This window comes from Musca autumnalis, unplaced genomic scaffold (genome assembly GCF_047663935.1).
Source record: "Musca autumnalis isolate F117 unplaced genomic scaffold, ASM4766393v1 scaffold_1, whole genome shotgun sequence".
NCBI classification, from domain to species: domain Eukaryota; kingdom Metazoa; phylum Arthropoda; class Insecta; order Diptera; family Muscidae; genus Musca; species Musca autumnalis.
In genome coordinates, this window is record NW_027411644.1 from 199,850,023 (window position 1) to 199,870,317 (window position 20,295).

General features: G+C 35.6%; 1 protein-coding gene across 1 annotated transcript; it reads left to right on the forward strand.

Annotated features, from left to right (window-relative positions):
• Window positions 1-2,443: 2,443 nt before the first annotated feature.
• Window positions 2,444-4,528, forward strand: Ktl (BTB/POZ domain-containing protein Ktl). The gene has a single exon (XM_073959786.1). It carries the CDS (start codon window positions 3,453-3,455, stop codon window positions 4,137-4,139), a length of 687 nt encoding a protein of 228 aa, XP_073815887.1. The 5' UTR covers window positions 2,444-3,452; the 3' UTR covers window positions 4,140-4,528.
• The last annotated feature ends 15,767 nt before the right edge of the window (window positions 4,529-20,295 follow it).

A 20,295-nucleotide genomic window follows, 5' to 3' on the forward strand; every position in this document is an offset into this window, starting at 1 on the left:
AGTTAAAAATTTGTGCACATCTTATTCATTTTTAGTGGTATAGGAATTCACTTTCGGAGTCGACCCGGAGTCGGAGTCGCAGCCGGAGTCGTGAAAAAACTCGTCTGGAATCAGAGTCGGAGTCGAGCCAAAAATACTCCGACTCGACTCCGAAATCCTGGACGCTAGTCGTTTGTGGAATTCAGAAATAAGTATTGGATTACTATATTAAAACAGGGAGTTTCGAAGGAGGGGTGTTATCTCCGGAACTATTTAACCTTTACCTTTATGGATTTTCACACCCACCAGAAGGCATAGAGATCGTTATGTATTCGGATTATTGTACAATCTTGCTGTCGGCTCTTATCGTCGATGACATATCGTCGGTGTCATGCATAAGAGTTCCATACGCCATTTTTGCCTTTTTGAGATATAAGTGGTTTCTAGGGTTTTCGCGTATGCTCTTTCTGAATTTCTGGCCGGCTTTTTCCTATCTGCTCTAGTTTCCGAGAATGCTCTTTTCAGGTATGAAATTAATATTTTAATAACTTACAAATTTAAAAACACATTCTTAAAATCAGAACTTTAATATTCGATTTAGAAGGTTTGAATTTATTGAGGTAAAGGTGGGAAAATTTTTTGTCACTTTGTTCCATGTGATTTACAATATTTTGTATTTTTGTCAAAAGTGTGGATATGGAACAGTTAGGCACAAATTATATTTTTAAAAAAATTCTCTATAATTATTTTATTCCAACAGATATTCCTCTAGCTTTAGGCAAATATGTCCTATATACTATTACCAATAAATTTAGTCAAAAATATAAATATTTTCTTCAGGGAGTTCCAAGCAGTTGTGACGCAAACATTAAAATTCGCAATAGGTAGAGTTGGCAATCTGGTTCAATTGAACGATCCGGATCACTGTTCTCGTTCAAAAACGAATGAGTAACATCATAAAAACCAACTTGTGAAATTAAGTATATGCAGTTTTGTCAAAGAAATTGGTTGCCACCGTGGTGCAATGGTATGCACGCCCGCCTTGCACGCAGAAGGTCTGGGGTTCGATTCCCCAGCCAGGCAACATCAAACATTTTTCAACGGTGACAAAATACCCCTCAGTAATGTTGGCGACATTTCCTGAGTATTTCAGCCTTGAAAAACTTCTCCACAAGTGGTGTCTTAAGACACGCCGTTCGGACTCGGCGATAAACAGTAGGTCCCATATCATTGAGCTAATATGAATCGGGGTGCACTCATTGATATGAGAGAAGTCTCCCTTGTCCCGTATGGGATGTTGTGGAAGAATGTTTGTTTTTTGTCAAAGAAATTACCGGTGTCCATTGAATGAGATAGTGATCTGGATCATTCAATTGAACGAGACTGTCCAACTCTAGTAATAGGATAAATATCTACATATCTGACATAGAGTAGTTTTTCCATATGATGAATATGAAAATATCTGCTAGAGTTGGGCAATTGAACGATCTAGTTCACTGTCCTAGTTAAAAAAAACGTATGAGTAACGTTATACAAACTAACGTGTGATATTAAGTATACGCAGTTTTGTTCATACAAATTACCGGTGTACATTGAATTAGATAGTGAGCTGGGTCGTTTAATATAGTTCAATTGGTGCAACTCTAATATCTGCCACTTAAGCTACTGCCACATCGATGGTGTCCAGATTTCCACTACAAAATACCCAAAAAATATTGGTATAACGTTCGGTTGCATGTTTAAGGAACAACAGCCTCAAGTCGCTGACCGTCAGCACATGGTTTGCAGTCGAAGCAACCTGTTTCACATCTGGCAAAGCAATAGACCGGTCTGTGGTAAGCTATGCGCCGGCTATGTGGTATGCAAATGTGAGCTCTTCGCAGAATATTCAAGCCTGCCCGAATGAAGCACTAAGGACTGCAACAGGGTGCCTCCACATGACACCAGTTGACCATTTTCATGTAGACAGCCTAGAGACAGAGGTAAACATTCGACACCGGAAGACAAAATTCTCGTCAACAAAAAATACTAAGTCGAGGACCTGTACCGACAATTTTTTTGGACAAACGTAGATTAAATACCACATTTCAGTCATTTCGGTGAAATTTTGAGGCCACAGGTACCGTTCTATGGGACCTATGTATATGAAAGCGTGGACCTATACTGACAAAGGAAGACCAAATACCAAATTTCCCTGCAAACCACCTATATCTCAAAAAGTCAAAAATTGCGTATGGAACACTTAAGCATGACACCGATGGTATGTCCTCCCGAACCTAACCTAACCAAATCTTATCTAACCTTAAGTTAATGTAGTTAATGTGTTGAGTTGTCATCACTGTACGAAGGGAAAAATGTTTACTGAAACGTGCTTCGAGAGAAAGCAAAAGAGAGAGAGCGCGCAATGAAACTCCAATGAAATTGAAGCAACATTTCGAATGGAACGGCCGCCAAATACATTCAGTTCATTTTGGGAATTCAAAGCGTTCGAACGAACTTTAGCGGATAAACACCAACGGAGTGGTACTAACGTAATAATAGAAGTTCTAATAACCACATATACATACACAATTTGCAACGTGTCGTACATATATAAAATAGAACACACAAAGATAGATATTAATATTGTAAAGTGAAATATAAGTAAAAGTAATAACTTCAAGACAAAAAGTGCGCTTTCAAAGCCTGAAAGTATACTACAACATTTTGTGGATAAATTAACAGATGATTTGAAAAAATATTAATAGCACTAACGCAAAGTCTTACGGAAATTTGTGCTAAACAAAATACGACAAAGGAAATTTTCTTAAGAATTTCCCAAGAATTTGTGTGTCAATATAACGCAAAAGAGCGCAAACGATTTCCTCTTCCCAACGGCTTAGTGGTGGTGGCGTGAAGTGGGCAAACAAACAAAAATACCGCAAAAATCCCAGAACCATATGTTGACTGAACGCCACTGATAAGAAAAAGGCAAAGCTTTAAGAGTTTAAAGTGCAAAAGAATTTTTAAGGGCAAATTCGAATGTTGACTTTATAAGGCAAAGTGAGAGTCGCACGTGAAACCCATATAAACGTGATAAGCAAACATTCGGCATTTTGACTTGTATTTTTGGCCGTTCGCTACTAAGCAAACACACACACACAGCTAACATAAAACTTGTGTCAAGCCAAGATAAACGGTATTCCACAAACAACAGGAGTAGCAGGAACGACGTCCGTGGCAACGAATTCAATATCATTGTAAACCCCACAAGCTATAAAGAACAAAGCCACCAACCAACTCACACGCATATCTACACACATACCCATTGTGGAGGAAAAAGTGTGATTGTTTTTGGTGTGTGCCCTTGTGTGTGAACATCGGGCTTATAAAAGAATCCATACTCTGCACAACAATAAACTAACTGGGCCATCATTTGTTACACATTCTAAGCCTACAGCAACAGCAGCAGTATCGCCAGCAGCAGCAGCATTATGACTGAAATTGTGGAGCTCAATGTTGGTGGTGTCCACTACACCACCACTTTACATTCGCTGCTACATGAAAAGGATTCATTGCTACATGAAATGTTTTCGGATAGCCGTGAAAATCTGCTAAAGGACAGCAAGGGTCGCTATTTCTTAGACCGTGACGGTGTTCTCTTCCGTTACATTTTGGATTATTTACGTGATAAAACCCTAAATTTACCGGAAGGTTTTCGTGAAAAACAACGCCTGCAGAAAGAGGCTGAATACTATAAACTGGAGGGCATGTTGGCCTGTATGCGTAAGGAACGTGAAACCCGTTCACCCGGTGCCATAACCCTTGGCTATCGTGGCAGTTTTCAATTTGGCAAAGATGGTTTGGCTGATGTGAAATTCCGCAAGCTTTCACGTATTCTGGTTTGTGGCCGTGTTGCCTTGTGTCGTGAAGTTTTCGGCGATACCCTCAATGAATCACGTGACCCAGACCATGGTGGTCCCGATCGTTATACCTCAAGATTCTTCCTTAAACACTGCTTCATTGAACAGGGTTTTGATATGTTGCATGAACAAGGTTTTCGATTGGCTGGTAGCTGTGGTTCCGGTACTGCTGGTTCAGCGGCTGAACCTAAACCTGGTGTGGATGCTGAAGAGAATCGTTGGAATCACTATAATGAGTTTGTTTTTGTTAGGGATTAAAGTGATATCCCTCCCCCACCCACCATGAAATGACCATTTGGGGTCATTATAGCCAATCTTCGCCAACACCTCCCAACAACCTACAGAAACCACCACTATCACCACCACCAAAGAATACAAAACAACAAAAACAAATATCTGTTCCAGAGCATAGTAGGAGATCTCTAGAAGAGATCTTTTAATTTAAATTTAAAAATTAGAAAATTATAGAGAAAAATAACTAAAGAAAAAAAAAACTAAAAAATTCAACAAATTGTTTGGTAAGAAAGTGAAATAAGTAAATTAGAAAAACAACAAAAATATGTATTTATAGGAACTCTATGCATTTAAGGACTAAACTTCCCAACATACAAATATTGCAATGGCAAAATTTATTAACATTTGGCAAAGGGAATAGTAAACTATAGTAATAAATTCCAAAAGTAAGCTGTGCTAGGGCTCAAAATGAGATTGCAAGTGATCAAGTGGAGACTCAAAATCATCACAAAAGAAGAAAGCAAACGCAAAACAGTCGACACATCGCCATATTGCTGCCATACACCATCTGCATACAAATCTTGTTTTGACATCTTTAACTTCGTAATTGATTGGATTTCAGTCACAACTTTGTGACAACAATCTGTGGATCTATAAATGGAATGAACATTTCGGTTTTACCGATTGGTAGGGGTTGTCAAAACTTTCTGCAACCGAATGATTATGGTTGACCATAAATAGGGGATATTTTTGACATTTTTGAATTAAGTCTTAAAAATATGTTTGTTTTTTTTCTAAGCTCCAACTATAGATTTAGTGCTGCTCAAACCATTTACAACTGGAATGACTACACCATTTTCACATGCAATTCGAAGAATTTCAGTTGTAATTTTGAATTTGAGAATTCCAATTGAATTTCGAATTATTTCATTTGTAATTTGAGAATTCCAATTTAAATTCGAATTACTTCATTTGTAATTTGAATTTTTTCATTTGTACTTCGAATTATTTCATTTGTAATTCAAATTTTTCTATTGTTGGCATTTTTTATTGTTGGACTGCAGAATTTTACATCTTTGTGTTTATTTCAGCTCGAGTCCATATTTTGTTGCAATTCAATAGTCTGAATAACAACAAAATATTTTAAAGTGGATATGAAATTGATTAGTTGCGGGCGAAGGGTAGGGAATACTATAGTTTCAGTTGTCACCAAACAACTTCATCAGTTCCCTTTTTCGCCGACTCTGTATCGATAAACAGGTCAATAAAGCCATCTAGCAAATTAAATAAAATGAGAAATTTGCTGTATGGCCCTAAAGCTGTTTACCCTACAATTTGAGTCGAACTAAAGAATTTCATATCCACCACTGTTTTTATGTCGTCTTTGCTTCGCAAAGAATACGAACATAGGAGTGTTGCTTCAATAAGCGGGGGTAAAAACAACAAGAAAGTTGTTTTTGCATTACGCATTGTAATTTGAATTTTTCTATTTGTAAATCGAAGTTTTTCATTTGGAATTTCAAATGAAAAAATTCAAATTACAACTGGAACGATTCGAATTACAAATGAAATAAATAATTCGAATTACAAATGAACATATTCAAATTACAAATGAAATAATTCGAATTTCAAATGGAATTCTCAAATTACAAATGAAATAATTCGAATTTCAAATGAAATTCTCAAATTACAAATGGAATAATTCGAAATTCAATTGGAATTCTCAAATTACAAGTGAACTGTTTCGAATTACAAATGAAATTATTCGAATTACATGTGAAAATTGTGTAGTTCATATTTTATATAGTTCTGAGTTAGTTTGTGGATTTGAAATGCAAATATTTTTGTAGATTGACTGTTTATTGGGTCCCTTTTAACGATTTTAACAATAAATTGCCAAAAATTTCACTTATTTTACAAATATATACAAAACAAAGCTCGAACTTACGTTTGGTTCTGCTCAAAACATTTGCAACTGAGAAAATTTGATACAAAATCTGAAGAAATTATTTTTGTTTTGATAATATATTGTGAGTTAAACATTTTATTTATTATCTGGAGACATCGTAAAGGAAACCAGTCAAATAAATAAATGTATATATCCTTTGGAATCCTGTGCTCTAAGGATAATTGTAAAATACAAAGGTTTTATTCGATATTTAATAGTCTAGAGTGCAGATTAGAGTCCCGGAACCTCCTATATGAATATAGATTACTTAAGCTGATCGGGTCCGACAAGAATATAAACATATTTGCAAAAAAATACTAGTTTTACGTGGTTATATATACGTTTAGAGTCGGTGTTATGCCAAAGCACCCTGTTATACGACACCTCTGTTGTGTACATGGTGCGATTTTGAAATAAATATTTCGATCTCATGCATCCAGTATCATTTCTGTCCATAAAAAACTTCCAGGGCAATATAAAATATCCGCTATATTTTGGATCAACATTTTTGTATAAGGGGACAAATTCTATTATATTTCGACCTGGTGATCAAGTACATTTTTGAAGTCATATAACTTAAATATTGATTTAAATCGACGAGAAGTTCTCGGTTTCACTACTCCAAAAGCAATACCACAATTTTTTGCAAAATTTCTATGAAAATTTCTATTTTTCCTGGAAATTGCTGTTTTCTCAAAAATTGTCTAATTTGGTATACCGGAATCCTTAGTATGTATCAAAGGGGTTTGTATAGATTTATCGGTGACCTGCAGGAGATGTTGCTGCCCTTACACCTCCTTTCCATCTTATGACGATTTTAGTTGTTTACACAGTATCCAGCTCAGTTTTAGATATTGTGCTGTTCCTGTGTTTATTTTTGGACTTCATTGGATGTACAAAATTACCATTTCAACAAAGCTTTGATATAAACTTCTGGTAATAATTTAAGTTGTTCTTACAAAAATTAGACATGTATTGTTTTGTGCATAATTGTCTGTCAAAAGTAAACATAGATGGCATAAAATGTACTCCTCTTCTGATTAAAAACAATTTGATTGTGCTAATTCTAATTGAGCTTATTCGAGCCAGATTGCACCACACAACACTATAATAAAAAGAGGTATGTGCTCTTTCAGATGAAAAATCTTTCAAAAAAGTGTCGTAGTTTTCTTGACAAAACAAATGCTTGAAAATTGTTTAAGCACCGGCCGTCTAATAAAATAAATATTGTAGGGCCTAAAGTATGTGAAATAAGTTAACAAAAAAATTTTATTTTTTAAACAATGTTTAACATCAATGGGACATGGCTTTTCAGAATTCGATGTACCAAGTTACAGCCACTTTAGTACAAGAATTGTTTAAAAAACTGCCCATCGGGTGGTATAGTTCACCTGTTATGTTGTATGAAAACTTGGGCCTGTTCCGACCATTCTCAGCGGCAACGTTTTTTTTTACCCCAACGAAGACAAAATAATAATTTTCGGGCATTTTTGTTAGATAATAAAACCTTCAAAATACCGAAAATCCGGATCAAAACGTGGAACTATAGCAACAATTTTTTCCATGAAATTTTGATACTTTTTGTCGCCGAGTTATGAATGAAATACTCAGGAAATATAGACCAACATTATATGAGTGCGATCAAAGGGGCTTATATCAAAACGTGGACCTGTCCTGAGAAATTTCTAGGTAAAAGTGTTGTGGCCCCTAAAAAGGACTAAAACCAATTTTCAGCCAAACCAATTTTCAGTCTAAACCTTGAAAATACCGAAAATTGGGCGTTTTCTTTTTATGAGGCCTATGTCAACACATGGACCTGAAGTGACAAATTTCTGGGGGAAGTTTTGTAGTCCTGGGAAAACTAAACACAAAATATGTGTAATTTCGGTGTGATAATGAAACTAAAACCGTCTAAGTACCGAAAATCGAGCCGTACCACAGTGGATCCACTTGCATGGAGAATGTGGCCAAAAATATTTAGAGTGTAAAAATCAAACCAATGCGCTGGTTACAGCTTTGTGCTGCTGCGAAGAATGTTTTAAGAAACCACGAGCGTAGGTTTCTCCCCCTTTTCCTCTCTGGAGGGGGTATACGGTAACAATTGTGTTATGCTGTTAATACAAAATTACATGAACAACGGTCCCGATTATCTTATGATGCAAAAATAGGCTTGGGAAAACAAAACAATCTCCAAAACAACATAAAATCCAACCAATTTAGCGGATTAAAAATCAAAATGTTTGTCTGAAAATTGGTAAAATTTTTAATATAGATCTTATAGCGTTCTTCCTGGAAGGCACGTATCGCCAACGTAAACAAATTTGGAAGAAGATTTATTCATCTTGCCACTGATGTCAATTATGTTAATGTACGTGGTCAGATAACAGATTTATACGTTAATATATCCATAGAATCCCTATTCTAGGGCAGCTTTAGTCAGCAGCCCACCATTTATAGTCTGGCACTAGATGGCAGCTGATTTTAATACTGAATAATCTTAAACCCATGAACTACTTTGGAAAATTATTCCCGAGGTAGGCACTGGTAGTATAGTCTGGCACTAGATGGCAGCTGATTTTAATACTGAATAATCTTAAACCCATGAACTACTTTGGAAAATTATTCCCGAGGTAGGCACTGGTAGGCGTTATCAAATTTAAGTATATGATCGAATTGGTATTACTAAATACACTAAGAAAATATGCAGCTAACTAGAATTCCACAACACCCTAAAACACTATTTTTTAATGAAAATTAAGCTATTACCTTCTCCTTCAAAATCCACTATAATAGTTTGCTATACGTATTAGTTTCGTGATATTTTGAATATATTTACTTGCACCTAAAATATAGGTTGTACTCACAACAAAAAATATTAGTCAAATGTTCCGACTTTTGAAGCTATTCTTAAAAAGATAGCGTTCGAATGAAACAAAAATTAATATATTTTTAAAAAGGTCCATGTCATAGCTGTCAGAGTTGCCAGATGTTGTACCAAAATTTTGACATTCATTTTTTTTGTTTTTGACCAATGGGTGGATCCACGGTGCGTACTGCCAAATTTAGGGGGAAATATTTTGTAGTCCCAAATAAGATATTATCGATCGTTCTCACGCCACACATACCTACTCCTGCCGACCGAGGGAGCGACCTCACCATAACGTAGGGATCTCGTACGCATCATAATCCGCATTATGGTGGATATGTAGGGAGGACACTAGCTACAGAATCCTTTTCTTCAGCCAGTTAGTACATTAAAATCACATCAAACCAAAAAATATAAATATTTAGGCCACAACCTTTAAAATAAGGAAAATCGGGAGCTATCGTTCTATGGGCGATATATGAAGAGTAATAGCAAATTATAAAGCTCTATCTTTCAACAGACAGAGGGACGGACCCCAAAAATGTTTGGTACTTTCGGCTCCTATGTTTTTATGCGAGGGTATATACATACATTTTGATACAAACAAAGTTGTGCCATTTTAGACCATTTGTATGTTTGGACAAAATCACTTTCAGACAATTTAGTCCCGTCCGTTTGTTTTTCGATAACTCACGAATAAATTAACCGAACTTTCTTACTCGTTAAATTTTTCGCTAAATAGTGCTCATGAAGGGAGCAAGCGATTTCTTCTATACTATGCATATCGTAGTTTTGAACAAGCTTTCGGATCGCGTTGATTTTTTTGCAACGCTTTGCCCTTTCGATCCCTATTCGAGGGCAAATACTTCCGAAGTCCCAAAAAACCCTGGCGGGCACCAACTTAAATACACAATATTTGAGCTAGAACGCATATTTTTGCACTCGAGTGTCTTTTTGCATTGGCGTATCCAAGTTCGAATATTTGCTGTATAAGTAAAGGTACCTCCGGATTAGAGATATTTTGAAGATATTTGCTACATTTTTGACTAACTACTTGTACTTCGACATTTGATGTTCTCAGTAGCCAAAGAAAATCTGGATCAAAAATTGACGAAGAGGTCCATGTTTTGGCATAGGCGCCATATAACGGTACCTCCCGATTAGAGATATTTTGAAGATATTTGCTAAATTTTGGACTAACTACTTGTACTTCGACATTTGATGTTCTCAGTAGCCAAAGAAAATCTGCATCAAAAATTGACGAAGAGGTCCATGTTTTGGCATAGGCGCCATATAACGATACCTGCCAATCTTAGGTATTTTGAGAATTTTGGCTACATTTATTTACCGAACTACCTGTAATTTAATATTAGAAGTTACCATTGGCCAAAAAACTTCTCCCCCAAAAAGTGTCAACATAGGGCTGTGCTTTGGTATAGCACCCACATAAAGGTACCTGCCGATATCATGCGGGATTTCGGTACGGTTTTTTTACCGTACTGCCCGTAATATTACATTTGACGTTCCCAATGGTCGCAAAACTTCTACCTCAAAAATTGTCAACGGGGGTGCATGTTTTGCTATATCGCTGCTACACAGCTTTCGATGTCGTTCCGTATTTATGATCAGTTTGTTGTCATTTAACTTTTTAAATGTATAATTTTTTAAATGCCGATAATCGTGGTATAAAACCGCCTAGAACAATTGAAAGTTCCCGTATATTTGCCAGTTCGTAAACTATGCCATGGGCGTGAAGAGTCCTGGAAATAAGATGCATATTTGCGGGCACTCACAACATCAGAGGGATTCATTAGGTTTTTACAGTGTTTTATTTAATTTATAGTAAGATACCTTTTCAGGTTTTTATATTATTTTTTTATTTATTTAAAATTATTTCTTGTAAACAAAGTCTTAAAAGATATGATTACATTATACATAACATTGAGAATTTCACTACTCCAAGATTGGGGAAAAAAATAATCCCATATTAATATTATTAAAAAATATACTAACATTTAGTGAGATAAAAAAAGGTTTTAAAGGTTACATTATAGACAACACTGAGAAAAAAAAACAATACTCCCCTACAGGGAACACCGTTTGAGCTGAGACGATTCTTGGGACATTGTTTGTAGCAATTTAAAAAAAATGTTAAATGTAATATTACCAGATCAACCCTTTTACTAAAAACCTGTAGTACACTTTAGAAAATCCTTCCTTATACCTAATATTAACATTCTACGCAGGATTATATGTATTTGCATACTTTATATATGCAAACTCTTTAAATCTCCGATTTAAAAATCAACCAATGTGTAGTTGTCTTAACAGAACGTTGCCTTACTTCAAGACTTCAGTACATACCATTTCCCCTTTTTTTAAGCAAGCCAACCTTTCCACAACAACATCTACAACTTTCTAAAACTATGCCTCATTAATATGCAAACACATACTTCCTTCCTTGAACACAGAAATTTTAAAATAACACTGTGCAACACTGGAAATGCAAACAACTTCTAACGGGCATTTTCTGAAAGTACATATTGATACTACAAAAACCTTAATTGGGTTTTGTGTTCTTAGATCGGGTTTAGATTTTATGGCCTCATCTAGACCGACTTAAAATGAGCCTTTTTTTAACTGATTGGACCTTTATCTTCGAAACTAATAAGAATTTTGCTTTGCAGTCTTCAGCAATATTGTAGCCCTAAAGTAGTATAACTTATGTGTCAAACAGATGAACTAGGAAAAGCTGCATCTAGCGCATCAAACTCGTTAACATATAGAAAAGTTTACATAATTTCTGAAATTCTGGTCAGTAACAACTAAACTGTAGGGAGTTGAAACAAGTAACCATTCCTAAAATTTTCCAAATAATGTGACCATCAATTCTTCAGAACATTCTGAAACTCTAAAATGGTTATTTACGTTGTTAAAGGGGTATTTTATAACATACCTTTTACAAAACATATTTCAAACAATGTTCACACAGGCTGTTTATTCTCATGTTTGGGATTTCAATGAATTATTGAAATATTTACCAAATTGTTGTTGAAAAAATTGCTATAAAAAAGGCGATAGAGGCATTTTACAACAATATAATGTTCTGAAGAGTTGTGTATTACATTCCAGAGAATATTTTCGCAAAAGGTAACATTAAGAAGAACTGAACATTTTGGGAGATACGCTGCAAAATATACACAGATTATAGAATTTTTAGATATATTATAAAATTTGAGGCAATAAATGCAATTTTTCGTGTTCACTATTCCTCCAAATATTTTCTTCTTGCTTTTATGAAGAAGTTTGCTGCAGATGTTAAAAAAAGATTCGTATTGGCTTCAGAGATACAGCCCCGATTTGTTTTAAAAATTCGATATTTAACCATGTTTAGATGAGGCCATACAAACCGAACCCGATCTAAGAAAACAAAACCCAAATATGGTTTTTGCCTATTGGTCCTCTACTTTCATAAAATTCTGGACAGAAGTTGTTTGCACGCGATTGGCCCAAAAATGTTGCACAGTGTAAACTAAAAAGAATATAATTTTATAAATTCCATTAGTGTAAATGGACAAAATCAATTTCATACATATTTTATGAATTCCTATTGTTTGGGCATTTCATCATGAATTCTGGACAAAGCCAAGTGAATTATTTGCCATACAACAACAACAATGGTTCAATGAAGAGGATGAACGATGGAACTGAACGAAGGAAGAACGGTGGGTGGGCAGAAAGAGGAAGAAGTATGAAATGTATGCACATTATTTTATTCATTCATTTCATTATAGTTTAGCTGCTGTTGGTTTATGCCATAAAATCAAGGAGGGCAAAATAAAAGCAACAAGAACAACAAGAAGTGTGTCTGCATGATTGATTTGCCATTTTTCACATTTAACAAAATGAACAAAAGGTAGAGAAGAGTTTGAAATTATACCTTGAGAAGGACAAAATTATGGGTAGAGGAATTATTAAAAAGGCCAACGGCTATTCTTTAGTTAAAAGTTTAAATAAATGCATGGTTGCGGAGTGTGTATAATATTTTTCTATGGGTCATTCTTTTGACCCATAAGGGGTAACCCCCACTTGTAAAATTTCAAAAATCTAAATTTTTATTGGCTTATTTTGAATTATAAATCCATCGGAACAACATTGTCTGAGATAAGGGAAATAAGCCGTAGTGTTTTGTGTGGGTAATCAAAACTTTAAATGGAACTTAAGGTACATAAAACTCTTCTCTTTAAACGAGGAATTTTTTGACTGACTCATGGCCATGAAAGTTAAAATCGATCATTTTCGCTGTTCACTACATATTTTTCAAAATGAATATTTTTCTCATTTTTTTGCCGATTAGGGCGAAAAATTATTTTTAATATTTATTTTAATTAATTTCTCGTTAGAGTCAAGCTCATTAGGTACTTAGAAAAAATATATGATGATCGGTTCATTTGTTTTTGAGCTACAGTGGACAATGCAAACAGTGTTTCGTAGACAACAATTTGACATCAAATTTTCCGAATTGTCGATTTCATCCACGTCTTCTCCTCTATTCGGACAGAACAGATTGTTTCCCATTCTCTCCAGTGCCTCTATTCTCCACTTTAGTCTCTGTTATCGAGAGAACAATCCTGCTGTTATTGCTGGGTTGCTCAGTGACGAATATGAACCACTCATCCATTGGAACGTCCTTGTTCATCTTCGCCAGACCTTTCAGCAACTTTACGCTGCTGCATTCTGGGCAACCAAATTCTGACACAAGGTCTCATTGAGAATTCCTGGGCCAGAATCAACTTTAGGCCGAACTAAGCCATAAATTTTTCTAGAAATCCCCAGAATGACCTTGTAACAACCATGTACCTTGCTAGAATCTAAATGGGGCACAGGAGTATCTTAGTTTGTAAGAACATGTTTCATATCTTATTCAGACAACTTAGAAGACAGCTTGACCTTCTTGTGGATAGCCCCAGAAGCCATCCGGGAATGTTTTCGCGTCGAGGTAGATTGAGGATCGCCTTTTTCAGAGATTCTGGGAATGTTCTCGCTTAGAGGTAGATGGACTATCGCCATTTTGAGACATTTTGGCTCTCTCGTCAGCCTCAGCCCATTCGTTCACTGTACCATCATTAGCATTCTTCATGATTTTGGCGAGAATAAACTTTGATCTGATGGAAGTTTTTTTTTAGGTTCTGTACTGTTTGACTTCTTAATTGGTTGGTTACCAGCTCCTGCCTAGATGATAAGAGGTCATCTCCGAAGAGTTGTCTGACTGCAACCGATATACTTTGTTTTGAGGTTTGATTTTTTATTTGTATTTCTCTCCATATGTTGTTCGCATAAGCTGACACTTTAGATTAGCATTCGGCACACAACAACAACAATTTGAGCAAACACTGTTGTCAGTGTATGGTTTTTCAATTAGTGAGTGGAGGGAGAAGCTCTCTTTGCTTGCTCGCGAGTAAAGAGGTGCCGAATTCTGCTTTAGACACTTGTCGGGCATTTAAATCCTTGGCACAACTCGTTCATTACCTTGACCTTAAAGTGTATATACATAGACGTCGCTCGCCCAAAAGTGTACTGTAGAAAAGTCAGTTCAAATGCATGGCTCTCGACAAGACCCTCGTCCCTTCTAAACTTGGTTTGGGACCGTCTTTGGCAGAATTGTTCGCTATTATCAATCGGGCTATTAATATGGTGGCAGCATTTGTTTTCTACCCTTAGCATTTATGCTAACGAGGGTATATACACTTTTATACGGGCAAAATGTGCCTCATCGAAATAACGGTTTTAGACCCCAAGAATATTTGGACGAAATAATATATACTTGTTCCACAGACATTCCAGAAGGGACAAGGGAGACTTCTTCGCCCCGATTTATATTAGCTCAATGATATGGGTCTACTGTTCACCGCCGAGTCCGAACAGCGTGTCTTTCGACTACATTTGTAGAGAAGTTTTGCATGGCGGAAATACTCAGGAAATGTTGCCAACATAATGGAGGGTTATTTTGCCACCGTTAAAAATTTGATTTTGCCTGGCCTGGGAATCGAACTGCAGACCTTCTGAGTGCAAGGCATTGTGCATACCATTGCACCACGGTGGCGCCCATGAAATCCGTTTCATACAATTTGGAGACGAGTTAGCCATGTCCGTCTGGCTTGAGCGAGAACGGATCAGCCGATTCGGTTCAAAATTTGGCCTTCGTAATATTTTGTCCAAACTTGGTTTAAATTCGATGATAATATCGGCCCATACAAAATTTTAAAACTTTTTGTAAAATGTGTGAACGATAAATCGCTTCCTTCGAGGGTTATAGTTAGAGTTAACCGATTCGGTTCAAACTTTGCATATAGTATTTTTGCTTCCTGATGTAGATGTTGACTATATCTGTCCTCTCCTTCGGATGCCTCTCACACAAAATACGAAAAAAGAAGGGACAAGGGAGACTTCTCTCATATCAATGAGTGCACCCCGATTCATATTGGCTCAATGGTATGGGACCTACTGTTCATCTCCGAGTTACGACAGCACTTGTAGAGAAGTTTTACATGACTGAAATACTCAGGAAATGTCGCCAACATTACTGAGGGTTATTTTGCCACCGTTGAAAATTTGATTTTGCCTCGCCTGGGAATCGAACCGCAGACCTTCTGAGTGCAAGACATGTTGCATATCATTGCACCACGGTGGCACCCATGAAACCCGTTTCAGACAATTTGGAGTCGAGTTAGACATGTCCGTCTGGCTGGAGTGCGCGATAACTCTCGAATGGATCAGCCGATTCGGTCCAAAATTTGGCCTTCGTAATATTTTGTCCAAACATGGTTTAAATTCGAAGATGATGTCGGTCCACACAAAAGTTTAAAACTTTTTGTAAAATGGGTGAACTATAACTCGCTCCCTTCGAGGGTTATCGTTAGAGTTAACCGATTCGGTTCAAACTTTGCACATAGTATTATAGAATCCTGTTGATTTTTTGCAAGAACATCTATTCGCTGTCAGCTTTACCATGGTACAAGTTTTTAAGGGGCAACTGCCTACTTCCTATAAAATATCCCGAAAGCTGTAAAAAACCCATATGGAACCACGTGTAGTCACTGAAGCGCACAATAACTCTCGAATGAATGAGCCGATTTGGTCCAAAACTTAACCTTCGTAATATGTTGTCTAATCTCAGTTTAAGTTCGAAGATGGGCAATATCGGTTCACACCTTCCGGTACCTGCCCCACAAAGTTCGGAAAAAGTGAAGATTAAGAGCTCCGTTCGGTTCGTTTTGAACATTTTTGCTGGAGGCTTATTTTATGGTCTCTATTTTTCGGGGACAAGTCCATACTTCATGAAATAATGGCCTTGTATCAGGTTGGAATATGGAGTATATCGGTCTCGTCCTTCGGTTACCTCCCACACAAAATTTGCGAAAAGTGCTGTCTAAGGACACGTTTCGGATCTTTTTGAACTATTTTGCAGAGGGTTGTTTTGAGGTTCCCTATTACAACGGTACAATTTTTTCATAGAGTAAATCCTTCCTGAGATTATGGTCCAAAACTACCCTGCCGGCACATTCTAAAATGGCTAGTGTGCAAGATAACTCTCAAAAATTTTCAAAAATTTCTTCCAAATTTCATTTAACGTAGTTTATAATGTCGAGTTCTCTATTAAAGCAAAAAATCCTCCCAAAATAATGAGTTTTTATAGTACTTTTTAGTAGTCGTAAGTACTTAAAAACCCCTACGAACCCATTATTTTAACAAGGCCATGTCGCTCTGACCGCGAGAAGTTGAAAATAATCTAAATAACATATGTTTTATTTTTAAAATATTTGAGGTGGAATTTCTTTTCAATTTCAACACACTTCATATTTTAATTATATTTTATTCCGCTGACTGCTGTATTTGATCTTGCGAACTTCTGATTTCTAGCCGAACAAACTACACACTAGGCCACGCGTACGAACATTAAGAGTTGTCTAAACGCTTACATGTGCTTGCATTTGCTCTACCTATTGTTTTGTGTTTTTTTAACAAAAAGTACCCGGCCGGCGGCGAGCGTTGAACACACAACCCTCTGATTTGCAGTCGGACACACGCTCTGTGTCACCGTACTCATAACTTAGTAAGGAGTAACATAAGTAGTTATTTTTGTTTACATTACTATGTAATGGGTTACATTATGACTAACGGATCCGAGTTTTTGCTGGGATAAGTCAGAAGTTTGTTTACTTCCTGAGATAATGACCCAAATGGTAGTGTGCAAAAATTTCTTATCAACTTAGCTTAGCCATCAGATCAGCTGACGGCTTCTTTCTTTCTTTTTAAATATTTTTGTTTGTTTCCACGAATTTTGGAGCAAACTCGTGATAAAAAATCAATATATGTTAGATACGGCATAATTATTGTATTGGTTTGTGTTTATTTTTTGTCAGATTCTGAGGGTATATCTCCATAAGCTCAGCTGACTGCTACTTTTCTTTTTTTATATTTTTGTTTGTTTATCGACGATGAGTCTGGTGTTCACAACCCTCGGTTTTGTAGTGTCAACGTTACTGACCATTTTTTAATAGGCAAAAACATGTTTACCTCCCAAATTTGGACAACTTCTTTACGTAGTAGGATGAAATATTTGCACATTTACATTATTAAAATTTCCAAATGTTAATAAATTTTACTTTACCAAAACAAAAGAAAAAATAATACATTTCTGTTAAATTATAAACAACATATTATATATAGAATCATAAAACAAAAGAGGAAAAACACTATTAATTTTATAAAAATAATATATAAAATGCTGAGATGACTAAATAACATATTTAGACAAATTTGAAATGAGATATATGTGAAAACTTTAAGATAAAAACAAAAAACAAAAAAAAAAAAAAAAAAACATAAAACTGTATAACCCTAAGACTTTACAACTAACTATAACAAGAAAAAAACTTTGTAAGAATGTATTGTTTAATTTTGAAAATTTAATTTTCTAATTTCCTATATTAAGTTCATATCTGTGTAAATGTGAAATTAAACACACTCAAAACCAACAAATAAAAAATAGAAGAAATTATATATAAATAACTAACAAACATTACACATTGGAACAATGAGGCCAACAAAAAAAATAAATAAACATAATAAAATTACAAAGAAATAAATAAAAATTATAATAAAAAATGACATAAAATTCTCATTCAAAATTGCAAATTGTTTTGCTAACAGAGGCGGGGCTAGTTAGGTTTTGCAAAAGGGCGGGACAAAAGTATACATATGTCCGAAATTTTCTTAAGATGTCGTTATATTTAAAAGCGCAACATAAGCTTCAACAAAAGGTTATTTGGTTTCTTAAATATTCCAAGCTTTCCATCCCCCATTACATACTGAGATTGAGCGTAAGTACGTCCTTTTGTGATTTTTAATAGTCTCTATAAAAATTCAAATCTATAAAAAAATTTTTGATGGAATGGCTAACAGCGGACAAAAGGTATGTATGACAAACGGATATATGAACCTCATTTTTTATGACTTCACAAATTGTTTTATGACAGCATGTGGAAAATCCATTTAATCTCTTCTTAATGATTTTTCATAAGCACCAATAAAAAAGAACAAAAGGTAAGTATTTTAATTTCATCCACCCAAAGTTCAAACCTATGAAAAGTCATTAAAATTAAAAGCTTTTTTCCTTCAATATATGGAAGGACAATTAACTAAGGGAGAGGTCGGCAAAAAATTGAAATGCATAAGATTACACGAATATTTGGGGTGGTGCATGAACTTCTTGGTAGGGTGGTAAGTCAATATGGGTATAAAAAATTTGGTAGTCAAATTTCAAACATGCTGTGATGTTATAAAATTATTAAATATATTTTTATGTGTGTAACGAAAAAAGGATATTGTGTGTAAACCTACATGTTGGACATTTCGAATAAAATGCGTGTGTTGTGGTAGAGGTCTTCAAGAATTTAATGGCAAAAGGTATTTTAAGAACTTGGTATAAATAAAATTAGCGAATAACAAGTAAACTGAAAATACCAAATAATAAAATAATAAAAATAAACAAGTAAAAAAGTATCAGTGGTCTTTGCCGTCAGAGATATACCCTCAGCTTGTGTGAATTGAAACTTTCATTTATAGTCCGGTCAAAATAGACATTGAAATAACAAAAATTCCCACGCGGCTGAATTTTGGTGGAGAGCTAGGGTTTGCCGTTAGAAGCAACGTCCTAAAAGTCCCCATCGATCCCATGTGTGCAAAAAAAGTTATTCGGGGTCAAAGTCAAATATTAATGGTTTTTAGGTTTTCGGATTTATTTTTTGAAAACGCTTGATCTAATCAAAAAGTGACTAAAGTAAATATTGTAGACAGAAAAATTATCTACAAGTTTGATCTTTATAATTTTTTCCTAGAAGGAACCATTCTTGAGATATTGCTGTTTTAAAAAACACATGATTTTTATGCACTTTTAGGGGAAATATGCACATATTCATACGAACCGGCTAAAATAAGCGAAGTAACCGGGTCTGTCCCCCAAAAAAATATATATTTTCTTGAAGAGAGAAATTATAGCTATCTTTTAAAAAAATTCCAACAAAAACGGATTTTATGCAAAAATAACCCATTTAACCCACATGTAAAATTGTAAGCCCAACGGGAACGACCCCAACGAAAACTCTCCGATTTTTTTCAAGTTTTGTCAGAAGGTAGGGTTTGTTGCGCTGATTACGGAAATGTATAATTTTCAACGGTTGCGGATCCGGTTCGCAGGTTATTCGACCCGAAAGGCCAAATTTAAAAACCGGGTTAGACCCGGTTCTACTGAACCGATTGCTGCCAATATCCTTTGAAAGCTTATGAAAGTAGCTAACACATAGTGTCATTACTTTAACCGGTTCGCCTCAAAATGTACTTACGCGGCTAATTTTTTATTTGACCTTTAGATAGCGACATGTAAAATTGTAAGCCCAACGGGAACGACCCCAACGAAAACTCTCCGATTTTTTTGTCAGAAGGTAGGGTTTGTTGCGCTGATTACGGAAATGTATAATTTTCAACGGTTGCGGATCCGGTTCGCCGGTTATTCGACCCGAAAGGCCAAATTTAAAAACCGGGTTAGACCCGGTTCTACTGAACCGATTGCTGCAAATATCCTTTGAAAGCTTATGAAAGTATCTAACACATAGTGTCATTACTTTAACCGGTTCGCCGCAAAAGGAAAATCAACAAATATGTATAAATATATATCCAAAAAGTTATATTTGGTCTAGTGGCTAGTATATATGTTTTGAAAATATTTTGAAGAGTTCCGGTTTGGGCCCCACGTAACGGAGGACTTATGCTAGTATTTTTAGTGAGGTGGTATAATATACACAGGG

Coding starts and splice junctions, on each gene's coding strand:
- Ktl (XM_073959786.1), top strand. CDS start 3,453: ATGACTGAAATTGTGGAGCTCAATGTTGGTGGTGTCCACTACACCACC.